At 37.7% G+C, this 13,001-nt stretch overlaps 1 protein-coding gene and 1 non-coding gene across 18 annotated transcripts in view; one reads left to right on the top strand and one right to left on the bottom strand.

Moving 5' to 3' along the window:
* Positions 1–13,001, top strand: part of LOC5571223 (potassium channel subfamily T member 2) — a 716,145-nt gene that overhangs the window by 650,078 nt on the left and 53,066 nt on the right. For all 17 annotated transcript variants that reach the window (XM_021840115.1, XM_021840117.1, XM_021840125.1 and 14 more), the window contains 2 exons: positions 1,292–1,513; positions 8,131–8,284. In XM_021840115.1, coding sequence (XP_021695807.1) covers positions 1,292–1,513; positions 8,131–8,284 — 376 coding nt within the window. The remainder of the gene's footprint in view (positions 1–1,291; positions 1,514–8,130; positions 8,285–13,001) is intronic.
* Trnay-aua lies at positions 5,626–5,699 on the bottom strand. The gene has a single exon. It is a non-coding gene; the product is annotated as a tRNA-Tyr (tRNA).

Genomic DNA, 13,001 nt, shown 5'->3' with positions numbered 1-13,001 from the left:
ACCGGTTTGTTTGGAAAATCGTAAGAAGTGGTAAATGTATTGTCCAATACTGTATACACAATTTGTTGTCAGATAACTATTATAGTTCACATTATTTAATTTATATGTTTATAAACTTTCAAATTCAAGCAATCGTTTGTTTCTCAACTATTCGTTAATTTCTAGTTTAATTTTCACATTTTTCAATTCCATTTATATGGTAAGTGTTCCCTTAGTTGTGGGTGTTCCTATAGTTGCGGTAGTGCCGTTTTCACTGATTTAATCACTTGAACTACAGCACCGACACTGCCAATCGACGTATTGGCTTGTTGATATATGGAATAGCTGAAAAGAGCGTTCATATTGCTTTAGAACTGATGAAATATCACTAAATTTGCTAAAACTTTTCTTACTTGTACCAATAGTTGCGGTAAAGTGTTCCTATAGTGGAGGATCCCGTAAGAAAACAACGGATACCGCAACTATAGGAACAGAAATTAAAAATATACCGCAACTAAAGGAACAGTGTACCAATAGTGGAGGTATTATTTTTCACTGACATGCCGTGGATTACTGCGATTAATTCATTTCTCTCATCAAGTCAATGGTCGTTACTTCCCGTTACAACAATAACATGTACATTAATTGCGCTTCTTGAATGTAGGCGGTTAAATGAAGTTCAATAGTGCTTAGTACCTCCACTATTGGTACATCTACCCTACTCGATTCGACAACCCTTCCACTTTGGCATCCGAATATGTACATTCATAATGAGCAAACATTTATCTTTCCCTCACACCGCTTCAAATAAAAAATGAGTCGCAAATAAGCACTTACGAATCGATGATTCCTTCAACACCGAGTCCAAAGGGGCGCACGGATAAAATACCAATAATTGATTAACAGAACTGCACAAACAAATATGAAAAGCTGTCACGTATGATTAAGCTTTCCATTCTCGTTATTAACGCATTTCATGGTTCGGCCCTTTATCAGCAATCACTCCTCGCAATCTACCCCCGCAAACTCACGGTAGATCCCACCTTTCCCTCCAATTGCCACGGAATTAATAATAAATTTTAAAAATAATAAACACGGAGCACGCTTGTCAGCAGATTTTTAATCTTTTTTGCCACCCTCATTCTCTGACGTTTTTCACAATCAGCACCCACCCACCATGGCTCGTCGATTTTTGATTTATCGGAATCGATCAATTTTAATCTGAAAACAATTATTGCGAATATTAACAGCCGCCCAACAGCAACTGTCTAACCTACATTTATGACTCCATTCGTGTGTCCCTCCCATGCAGCCACCTACACCGAGACTGCAACGCCCAATTCGGGTTCCAACGCCAACGCCATCACGGTGTCGGACTCGAAGACGAACCTCAAGGAGGCCGCAACGCCGGCCACGGCCAACACCCAGTCGACGCAGCTGGGACCGCCGGCCATCACGACGGCCAACCACCTGGAGATCCCCAGCAACAACAACCCCAACCTGCTCAGCCCGGACATCCTCAACCAGAGGCGAGGTAAGACCATGGCAATAATACTGGCAGCAACTTTTTTACCACAAATAAATATTCAAGTAACGATGCCTTATTTGTTTTTGGATATTTTTTATCATTTTTTCACAAGTTATCAAAAACCTTCCTAATTTTTGAATCAATGATTTGTCGATTTTGATCATTGATAAACTGATACCGAAGATATCCCGAGATTCCTTGGAGAACCGACGAATAATCATAACCCAAGTAAATGTAGTAAATCAGGCTACTGAATTCTCATCATGCTTGCTCATTCGCTTTAGAAAACAATATTTTTATGAGTTGTTAAGCATTGAAGCTTATTTAAGTAATGGCTATTCACATTTCTGGTTCCACTCTAGTCGTATTAACCTTTCGGTCATCGCGCGAATTTTTGTAACGTGAGTAGTCGCGCGTTGTACTTTGTACAACACCCTTGGTTTTGCGAATATTTCAGGAGTCTGACCACTTAGATAGATGACATCTTCGCAAAATTGATCATTAGCTTATGGGCTATCATTATCATAGCCAAGAAATTTGGGATTTTGCCACTAGGCAGCGCTAGTGAGCATTAAGCTTCTGTTTTCCAAATCTCATGATCCTGACCACTTAGAAAGATGGCGTCTTCGGCAAAGTTGTTCGGTAACTCAAGGACTATCATTTTTTGAGCTAGTTGATTCAAAATGTTGCCACTAGGCGGCGATTGTGAGCATAAAACATTTGTTTCGCAAATATCTCAGGAGCCTGATAACTTAGAAAGATGGTGTCTTCGGCAGAGTTGTTCAGTAGCTCAATTCTTTCTTTGTTTAATCCTTAAAGCTAGAGATTTATTAAGGTGAAGGTGAATCGAAGCCAAAGCTCAAATTTTCAAGAGCACGGATCTGGAGAACCAAACATCCGTTTGAGCTGAAAACCTAATCGATTGGTCACCACCAGCTAGTGACCAATCGATTAAGTTTTCAGCTTAAACGGATGTTTGGTTCTCCGGATCCGTGCTCTTGAAAATTTGAACTTTGGCTTCGATTCATCTTCACCTTAAAATAATGATAGTCCCTGAGCTTCTGAACAACTTTGCAGAAGGTGCCTGTCTGAAATGTCAAGATCATGCAGTATCCGTAAACGAAAAATTCATGCTCACTCGCCGCCTGATGGCAAAATATCGTATTTCTTAGCTCAAATAATGATAAGGACTATTCATTTTATAAAGTGGACACTTTGTTTATGCTATATCTTTTTTATTAATTGATAAAATCGTAATCGGTTTTCTGTGTATCGTTGACCTATTATTCTAAAATGCTATGAAAATATAAAATCTTTGAAAATGCTTTTGGTTGACTGCCCATACTCGCAATACAGTCCCATTAGGAAAATCATCATGTCGAGAAAAACGCGTCTAAACATACAGTGCTGTTCTGAATAATAGCAGCGCATGTCGATTTTCATACAAAATGCTCAACTTTGACATGCTGTAGTTTTGTTCCCTTTCAAGCAATCGAGCTGAAATTTTCTCCATAGAACTACAAATATGATCAATTTTGTAACTACAAAATTTCAGTTTTTTCTGAATCCCTGCCGAAAAGTGGGACACTAGGTGAAATTTTTCGAAAAAATAGCAGTTTTTCATTTTAAAATTTTTCTTCTACAAATATTTTAAACATTTTCGGTTTAGGTGAAGGTTTGATAAGTATGAGGAGATTGTTCCAATGGTAAGTGATATACAATTTAAAACTATAATGTCAAGCCGAAATTCAAATTTTTAAAACTGCTATTTTTTCGAACAATTTCACCTAGTATCTCACTTTCCGGCAGGGGCTTAGAAAATTTTGAAATTTTGTGTTTACAAAATTGAGCATATTTGTAGTTCTGTAAAGAAAATTTCAACTCGATTGCTTGAAAGGGAACAAAACTACAGCATGTCAAAGTTGAGCATTTTGTATGAAAATCGACATGCGCTGCTATTATTCAGAACAGCACTGTAATTGTAAAATTTTTCGTTTCGCCACTGCTGGTAGTAGTCAATCCTGGTAGAATTACTCAACACATTATGATCGAAGTATGCACAAATCTTTAACTACTGAAATAAAGTTGAAGCGGTAGTTTTGATTGATTTTGATAACCTCAAAAAATCGACCGATTTAATCGTTGTTCCATATTCGTGTGAAATTTAATTATTTTGGAGAATTTTTATAATCACAACATTGTACAATACTAGTCGAACGATGCGCAAAAAACCGATTGAAATTTCATTGATTAATAAGAAAGATACAGCATGCACAATAGAGTGATGCAAATTTTGAAATGTTTGCTCCCCTATGCTTAAACGATTTTAATTATAGTAAATAGCATCCTCCCAAAGTTTGAGGTGATTCGGAAGAAATTTGACTGTGCACACGCCATTTGAAGTTTATATGGAGATTACTATGGAAAACGCCAATCTTTTGTGTTCAGCTCTCTATCTCTCCGTCATAATATATTATGGAAAAGTGAACAAATTGTTCTAATGTGAAATCCTCCCAGCTACAACTTTGCCGAAGACCACTTTTTGATTGAACGTCAGGATAAATTGTTGTTTATCATCATAAAGTTGGTTTGCATGTAACATGCTTCACCAACTGTTCGGCAGGCAACAGTGGTGCTCCTGGCGGGAAGAATAGATCAAAGTAATCCAGGCTACTATGTTCTATAGCAAAAAAGCAGTGTTGCTCTGAGTGTAATTGAATGATCATCTCAGCATGATTTAGACTTTGTTATCAATAATAACAAATTATCCTTACGTCCCATCGAAATGTGGTCTTCAGCAAAGTTGTAGCTGGGAAATTTTCACATGAGATGAGTGTGTTCACTTTTCCATAGATTATTATGACGAGCAGTTAGAGGACTGAACACAAAAGGTTTGCCTTTCCCATAGTAATTTCCATATTAACTTCAAATAACGTGTGCACAACCAAATTTCTTCCGAATCACTTCAAATTTTGGGAGGACCATTTTCACCATAATAACCATCTTTTAAGCATAGGGGAGCAAAAACTTCAAAATTTGCATCAGTCTAATGCACAAGGTGTCCACTTTATAAAATGAACAATCCTTAGCCCTTGTGCTACCAAACTACTTTGCCGAAGACACCATCTTTCTAAGTGGTCAGGCTCCTGAGATATCTGCTAACAAAAGTTTCATGCTCACTAGCGCCACATAGTGGCAAAATTTTGAATCAACTGGCTCGAAAAATGATAGTCCTTAACTTACTAAACAACTTTGCAGAAGACGACATCCTTCTAAATGGTCAGGATCCTGATAAATCTGCAAAACAAAAGTAAAACTTCCATGCCCACTAGTGCCACCTAGCGGTCAAATTCTGAATTAAATGAGGTATCATCAGATAGCGCTTTACCTCCAGAACAACTTTACTAAAGACCCCAAGTTTCTATATTATCTGGATTTCGAGATATGACGATTTCAAACTGTGGTTTCTTCGAACCGTACATAGTGCGTTCATTATTATGCGACTTCCATGTACATTTATTGATTTTACCGTATTATAAAGGGTCATACTGTAAATAAAAACTGTTGAGTATTGTTCTTAAGAAGATTCTTGAGGAATACATTTTGGTTTGGTGTCGATAGATATCTTCGTTGCAAAATGATACCATATAAATCACAACTGTTGTACAAAGAACAACAGCGCGACAGCCCGAAGGTTAAGACCCTTTAGAAAATAAGGAGTCGATGCCGGTTATGGATCCTTTGCGTATTATGGACCCTCTACAGAAAAGCATAAAATTAACACTCAAAGCAACCTTATTACTATGAAAATCCATTGGGGGAACTTCGATTGCATTGTTAGTCAGCAGTTTGAAGCAAAATATTTGGTTTGAGACGCATAAGTACAGATATTTGAACAGTTTTGTAAATGAAATCACACGAGAGCGTTTAGGCACGGATTCCTTCAGTAGCTTCTTCAAAATAGCAACAAAATATTACTTGTTTTAATTATGAATCGTGGTTTACGGCCAACCAGCCGAGTGGAAGTTTAACAACTACCGAAAAGCTAAACATTACATATAATTTGCAATTGGATTAGATGGACAAATTGATGTGAAGATTTGCGAAAAAATTACACGTCTTCTCAGTGAGAATCGAACTCACGACTCCCCGATCTATAGTTGGGGCGCGTTAACCACTACGCCATGAGAGGACTCATGAACGCAGAAGTTAACCTGAATTCGATTTCAGCTCAATAATCACGTGGTCCTCTTTCGCAAAGTGCACCTCTTTCGGAAGAATTAGATGCCCATCCAAACACAACGCTTTCTATATATATCCAATGCCTAGCCCGAGAGCGCATTGTTTTTTAGATATAGGAATAGCACACTACACTAGCCAGCAACTGCGCTGGCTGAGGTTTCTATTGTGTGGGCTTCCAATGGGTCGCGACGTTCTCAAACGACCGGTTACGGAACATGAGTCCGTTGCTCGATAAATACTTGTTTTAATTATGAATCGTGGTTTACGGCCAACCAGCCGAGTGGAAGTTTAACAACTACCGAAAAGCGTTCATGAGTCCTCTCATGGCGTAGTGGTTAACGCGCCCCAACTAGAGATCGGGGAGTCGTGAGTTCGATTCTCACTGAGAAGACGTGTAACTTTTTCGCAAATCTTCACATCAATTTGTCCATCTAATCCAATTGCAAATTATATGTAATGTTTAGCTTTTCGGTAGTTGTTAAACTTCCACTCGGCTGGTTGGCCGTAAACCACGATTCATAATTAAAACAAGTATTTATCGAGCAACGGACTCATGTTCCGTAACCGGTCGTTTGAGAACGTCGCGACCCATTGGAAGCCCACACAATAGAAACCTCAGCCAGCGCAGTTGCTGGCTAGTGTAGTGTGCTATTCCTATATCTAAAAAACAATGCGCTCTCGGGCTAGGCATTGGATATATATAGAAAGCGTTGTGTTTGGATGGGCATCTAATTCTTCCGAAAGAGGTGCACTTTGCGAAAGAGGACCACGTGATTATTGAGCTGAAATCGAATTCAGGTTAACTTCTGCGTTCATGAGTCCTCTCATGGCGTAGTGGTTAACGCGCCCCAACTAGAGATCGGGGAGTCGTGAGTTCGATTCTCACTGAGAAGACGTGTAACTTTTTCGCAAATCTTCACATCAATTTGTCCATCTAATCCAATTGCAAATTATATGTAATGTTTAGCTTTTCGGTAGTTGTTTAACAAAATATTTCTTATATGCTTCTGTTACAATTGCATCAAGCATAATTTTAAGAATTCTTACACTATTTAATAGTAATATGTACAAAAAATGTCACTAAAATGCCTCGATGGTCAAGAGCTCATTAAAAAGAATTGCAGAAAATTATGGAATCTAAGAAGAAATAGTGGCCCAGATAGCCGTAGCGGTAAACGCGCAGCTATTCAGCATGACCAAGCTGAGGGTCGTGGGTTCGAATCCCACCGGTCGAGGATCTTTTCGGATTGGAAATTTGCTCGACTTCCCAGGGCATAGAGTATCTTCGTACTTGCCACACGATATACACATGCAAAAATGGTCATTGGCATAGTAAGCTCTCAGTTAATAACTGTGGAAGTGCTCATAAGAACACTAAGCTGAGAAGCAGGCTCTGTCCCAGTGGGGACGTAACGCCAGAAAGAAGAAGAAGAACAAGAAATAAATAAAGAAATTTCTGTTTAATTCTGGTTGGATGAATTTTGGTGGTTTTCTTAGATATTCATGAACAGTTGTAAACCTAGAGGAAGCATTAGATAGTGGTGTGAAAAAACAGTAAATAATTGTTAAAGAATTTCTGGTTGATTTTTTGGAGAAATCCTGAGAAAAAATATAGAAATACTTCCGAACGAAATAGCGTAAAACATGCTAACATTGATCTGCGGGGTAATATTGATCGGAATGTCCCTCTTAGTAAAAAGTACGAATTAACATTTATACATAGAATATGTTCAATGCATGTGCTTCTCTTTCTTATATTCAAAAACTAACAAAACATAAAGTTTTTGTGAAAATTTAGCTTTGTTCTTGTGTATTTTTTTTTCAACTTTTCGAAACAATATTTTTTGAGTATGAATGTGATTACTCAAATTCATATGTCACAAAAGTTCTGCAAATGATATAGAGAAATGCGCTTTTTACTAAAAATTGCATCGCCGAGGGGGCTCAGATAGCCGTAGCGGTAAACGCGCAGCTATTAAGCATGACCAAGTTGAGGGTCGTGGGTTCGAATCCCGCTGGTCGAGGATCTTTTCGTAATGGAAATTTTCTCGATTTCCAGGGCATAGAGTATCTTCGTACCTGCCACACGATATACACATGCAAAAAATGGTCAATCGGCAAAAAAGCGCTCAGTTAATAACTGTGGAAGTGAATGTATGAATGCTAAAGACAACTATTGAACAATTTATAAAAATATCTACCTTTAAGAGAAATCAAACACAAATTCTGACAATCGAAGAGTTTGATATCTTGTGGAAATATCGTGCAAAAGTATCAAGAAACAAAAAAGTTATCGCAATTCATTTTTATTTTGTGGTAAAAAAAATAAACTGCCGAAAGAGGAGATAATACAGCTACGCCCACGAATATCTCTTCCGCAGGGAGTCGGAGGCCTTCGATTCTGCCGGTGCCGGACATGTTCACGTCGTCCTCGTTCAGCATATCGGGCGAAGACGGCATCGACGGCGAGGATGGCGAAAGCGACGACGAACTGGACGATGACGTTCCGTGGCGGTCGCCCTCGGAGAAGATCGCGTAAGTATTACACGCTTATCATTTCGTAGCTGGGGATTCATTAGAGGGTGGTGGGTTTATCGAAGTTTTTTGTTGTTGTTTGCATAGGGAGGGTAGAGGGTCCATAAAATTATCATCGGTGCTGGTCTAGATCTAGATTTGAATCAATACCTAACAGTGTCTTAGATTCTAAGTCCGTTATAACCCAACCATAAAGTCAAAAATCAATTAGTGCTACGCAGCATTGTGGTTTACTCATTATCAAGGTAAAGGGTAATTATACACATCTTTAGTTACGCAAAGCATTTTCATTCATCGTATAACCATCCATATATACAAACAACTCTACCAGATAGAAAAACGCTTTTTTTACTTGTTAACATACGGTTGAGTGAATGTATAAGTCTTTATTTTGTAATAAGTATACAGTTTTGTCTAGTTTGCTACGCTGGCTGAGTATAATTTGAAATTTCAGTTTCTCGCCTTTCTGCCTTTCGAGTACACCATGAGTGTACACTGTATCTGAGATTCGACAATTGGCTTCTCGTTGCATCCCGCATTTCTTACTAGATTCCACCAAAGTGGTGGAAAGACTCCCTTATGGGAGCATTCGCAAATAATCCTTGCAATCAGGTGGTATTGGGGGAAGGAATTTTGGTGTGTTATCTTTGAAATGAAGACACCGTTTACCCATGCATCACTACAAAGCTTACTGGAAGAGATGTTGGTTAATGGGGAGGTTCGTTGGTGCACATGATTCTCTTTGATAAGTGATTGAACCATGACAAACAATCATTTGTGAGTAATTTTTTTTTTGTCAATTTTATGGAAATAATGCCGACACTTGGAGTGACGAACCATTTGATGAACAACTACATAAACGCAATATGCTTTTCGTTGTCAAACCGATTTTTTTAAAGAAAAGAAAGAAAAAAACATGAAACTGGCTCACCAATTGCTAATTCATGCTTGAACAAGGAGCCATAGATTAATTTCAACTCCGCAAAGCTAATGTACATATTAAATTACTTCGAAGACACGCGTTACACGAACTAGATTGCTTGGACCTCCGCAGAATACTCTCTGTAGTGAGTCGTCAGGCATTGCTACTACTAGTTCAACAAAGTGGTATCCATCCACAAGCAGAAAATAGTTATGTATTTCAAAATTCATATGTATAAATCAATTCAACATTTCTCATAGTGCATGACATGGTTTGGAAAGCCATCCGTCCTACGTCTCACAGCATGAGAGAAAGCACCATCGATCCATTTTCGGCACCCGCATTAACAATTGGCTAATCAAATTCGAAACGAACCATCCCAACAGGTACTTCTTACTGGGCAGAAATGCCATGTTGAAAATAACGGTTGATGTGAAATACGCACTTCCCCGGCAAGGGCACCGTCTTCACACCAAGTAAGTGCTTCTTCCCACAGATGGCGCAGATCCTGCCATGAACAAATTCCATTTCATGTGTCACCGAGTGGACCCTTGTACGTACCCTGGAAATTGAAATGCGCCATTCAGGGACCAACGGGAACACATCGGGCGGGAAAAGTGAAATCTCGTGTTCCGCTCGCAAATTGGGCAATTACCATATCCAAAACCAAACCGGTAATAGGTTTCCCGGCTTTTATGGGTTTTAACGATTCTAACAACAAATACATACGCATATGTCTGAGCGCTACTAGTGGAATGCTAAATGGCAACCGTAAAAAGTTCAGTAACATAAATTTGACATGACAATAGAAATTGGCGATTTCCTGGCTAATTATTATGGAGTGCAACGTTTTAGGTTCTATGTCGATTGGGATCAATTCTTAGTAGAAAGTAAAGAGGGTTCTCTATGTTTGACGAGAATTCAAAATATCAAACACAATTTCACGCCGACTGAAACTATTTGTCCAACATAATTTAATAGTCATTTTCCTATAATCATCCTATAAAGAAGAACATTCCGCTCTGCTTGGCCTTTATACACTACGATGTGATCCCATGGGCGCAGCCAGGGCCCCCATCCCCTGGCCAAAAGACCGTCCCGTATTTTCCGAAAATGTGAAATGTTATAAATTCGTAATTGTAAAGTGCTCGTCCGGACGTGGGAGCTAAGTAGTCCCCCAACGGCCCTGAATGCATCTGGTGTAGATGACATCACAAAATCGAGCTCGCTGCTCTAGTGCACGCAACATGAGTACGAAAAACCACTACCAACAAATTCTCCTGCGTGCGTTGATAGTAAGCACAGTATTTTATTGTCTGCACTTGAGCAGCGCGCTCGATTTTGCGCACGGGATCACCTACACCTGACACCTTCAGGTCCGTTGAGGGACCACTTAGCGTCCACGTGTGGACTTCAAATTTTTACCTGATTTATGTTTTACCAAAACGAGCACTTTTCAATTGCGAACTTATAACATTTCACATTTTCGAAAAATAAGGAACAGCCTATTAACCAATGAGAAGAAATACTGATATACGAAGACAATTTAAATTTTCTCATCACCATGAACTAATTGTGTCATGAGAAACGTCTTTAATATGTAATGCTTGGTGTCCACAATCACCCCTTAAGCCCTACAATTCTTACTATGATTTTTTCTGATTAATTCACAAAAAGTATTCTGATGATTCTCCGATGGGTTTCACTGAATAATGCCATTTTTTTTTTTTTCAACTATATTTTGAAGATTTTTCAGGAATTCATTTCAGTTCTTTCAACAATTAGAATCGAAAAAATTACACAAATACCTCATTTTTAGGATTTTCTAATTTTCAACATATAATCTTGATAGAATCATCTATATTGGTACGAAATTTCATGATTTTATTTCTTTAAATTAAAAAGTTAAAGTTAATGTTCAAAATTTGTTTTTTTTTTTTTTTGATGTTATTAAAATACAAATATTTTAAGGAATTATTATTAATCTTGAGCTTATTCTGAATCATAATGATCGTTTCTCAAGAAGAAGCAATTTTCGAGTTATTTCAAGGTCTATGCAAAAAATATGAATTAAATAATAAAATAGGAGATTTAATTACTCATTTCAAGCGTGTACTAGAATTAGGGCGAATGTAACATGATTGATTTCTTTTCATTGGTCATCTCTATAGACAAGATGAAATTACATCACTACCGAGTGCCCTGAAAAACCTGCTAACAAACTTGCATCGTCTCAACTTTATTCAGTAAAAAGAGGTTCGATGCAGAGAAATCGATCATGTTACGTTCACCTTGATTCCAGCATACGCTCGATTTGTGATTCTCCGTCAAGAACAATAAGTCAGAACAGGTAAACATGACCTACACTCTCGAAAACTTATTGCTCTTGCTGAAGAATCGCGAATCACTAATGAAAATGGCCAATTATGTCAAATTTAAGAGAACTGATCATACAAGATGTGATAATTATGTGTCGGAAAAGTTTCAAAAATCTTGTTTCACCATCAACATATATAAATACAAAAAACTAAAGTTTTAAAACTAGATCAAAAATAGTTCTTGAAAAAACATTTTAAAAACAAAATCGGCATCATGAAATTTTCGCGCGTATTTTTTTTATTCTGCTACTTTTTCCCGAATGTCATTTCCCCGAATGAGCCGTTTCCGTGAAAAAGCTGAAGGAATTCTCTTCAGTGTTAGGGTGCTGAATTAAAAAGAACGATAAGCAAAAAAATGGAGGTATTTGGTCATTCTCGTTGAAACATGTATTGCCAAATATATCAAGGACAGAAAAACTTTAAAGAATCACCAATGAAATAAAGATGGGTTCGCGGAATTGGCTTTCGGTATACTGGTGTTTGGAGAAACAACATTCGGGGAGAAAGTGTCACAACCATTTTTTTCTTGTAGTCCATACAGTTCAAAACAACTCCTCCATAGAACGTGTTCTTTTGAAATTACCAGTTTCTAGAGTTTTTAGGCTCAATTCTAATTGTTTGTTTTTTTTTCTGGATGGAATAAGTGTACTGGAATTCTTTCCAAACCTATACAAGTCACTATTTCTGGCAGATTCGAATCTGTACAGAATTTCATGTGCAATAGCATCACAATTTTGCTGGTAATTCTTGAAGTATCTTTTTACTGTAATTATCAGTGATACCCACAAAAAATGCGTTCAGGAGTTTTTTTTTATCTAAACGTTGCTTTATAAATAACTCCAGGGGTGTCTCTTGAATATCAACTTAACCATTAGAATATTTTCAATGGCACAAAATCAAAACAATATTTTTGCGATTCCGTTGCTAATCAATCAACTTTTCATTGATACGATGTACAACATAATGGCCTACTTTTCCTACCAAAAAACAATACTGAAAGTGCTTCTTTTTAGTTATGTTTGGGAGGCGTCAGCCAAATATCCCATTCTATTCTGCCATAGCATCTGATACAATATCTCATTTGCAATCAAGATGCAAGACTGGTAATATTGTCGTCGCGTTGGACTTTTCTCAGATTCTATTCGAGATACCGTAAATTCGGGTAAAATTGATCAGTAGGGTGAAATTGATCACTGTGTCACACGATTTTATATCCCTCTAATAGAGCACAGAAATCAATGCAGCCTATGTAAATGAACGTTGTATGTCTTAACTATTGTCGAATTGCATGTTGTGAAGCTTTTTGTGTTAAGGAATGTTTATTTCTATGAAAATAATAGAAAATTCCACTATCATGTTTTGTGTGGTATTGGCAGACATCAATAAACTTATAGTTTTTAACAAGGATTTGGACATG

This window comes from Aedes aegypti, chromosome 2 (genome assembly GCF_002204515.2).
Source record: "Aedes aegypti strain LVP_AGWG chromosome 2, AaegL5.0 Primary Assembly, whole genome shotgun sequence".
Lineage (NCBI taxonomy): Eukaryota > Metazoa > Arthropoda > Insecta > Diptera > Culicidae > Aedes > Aedes aegypti.
This window is presented reverse-complemented; position numbering and strand designations above follow the sequence as displayed.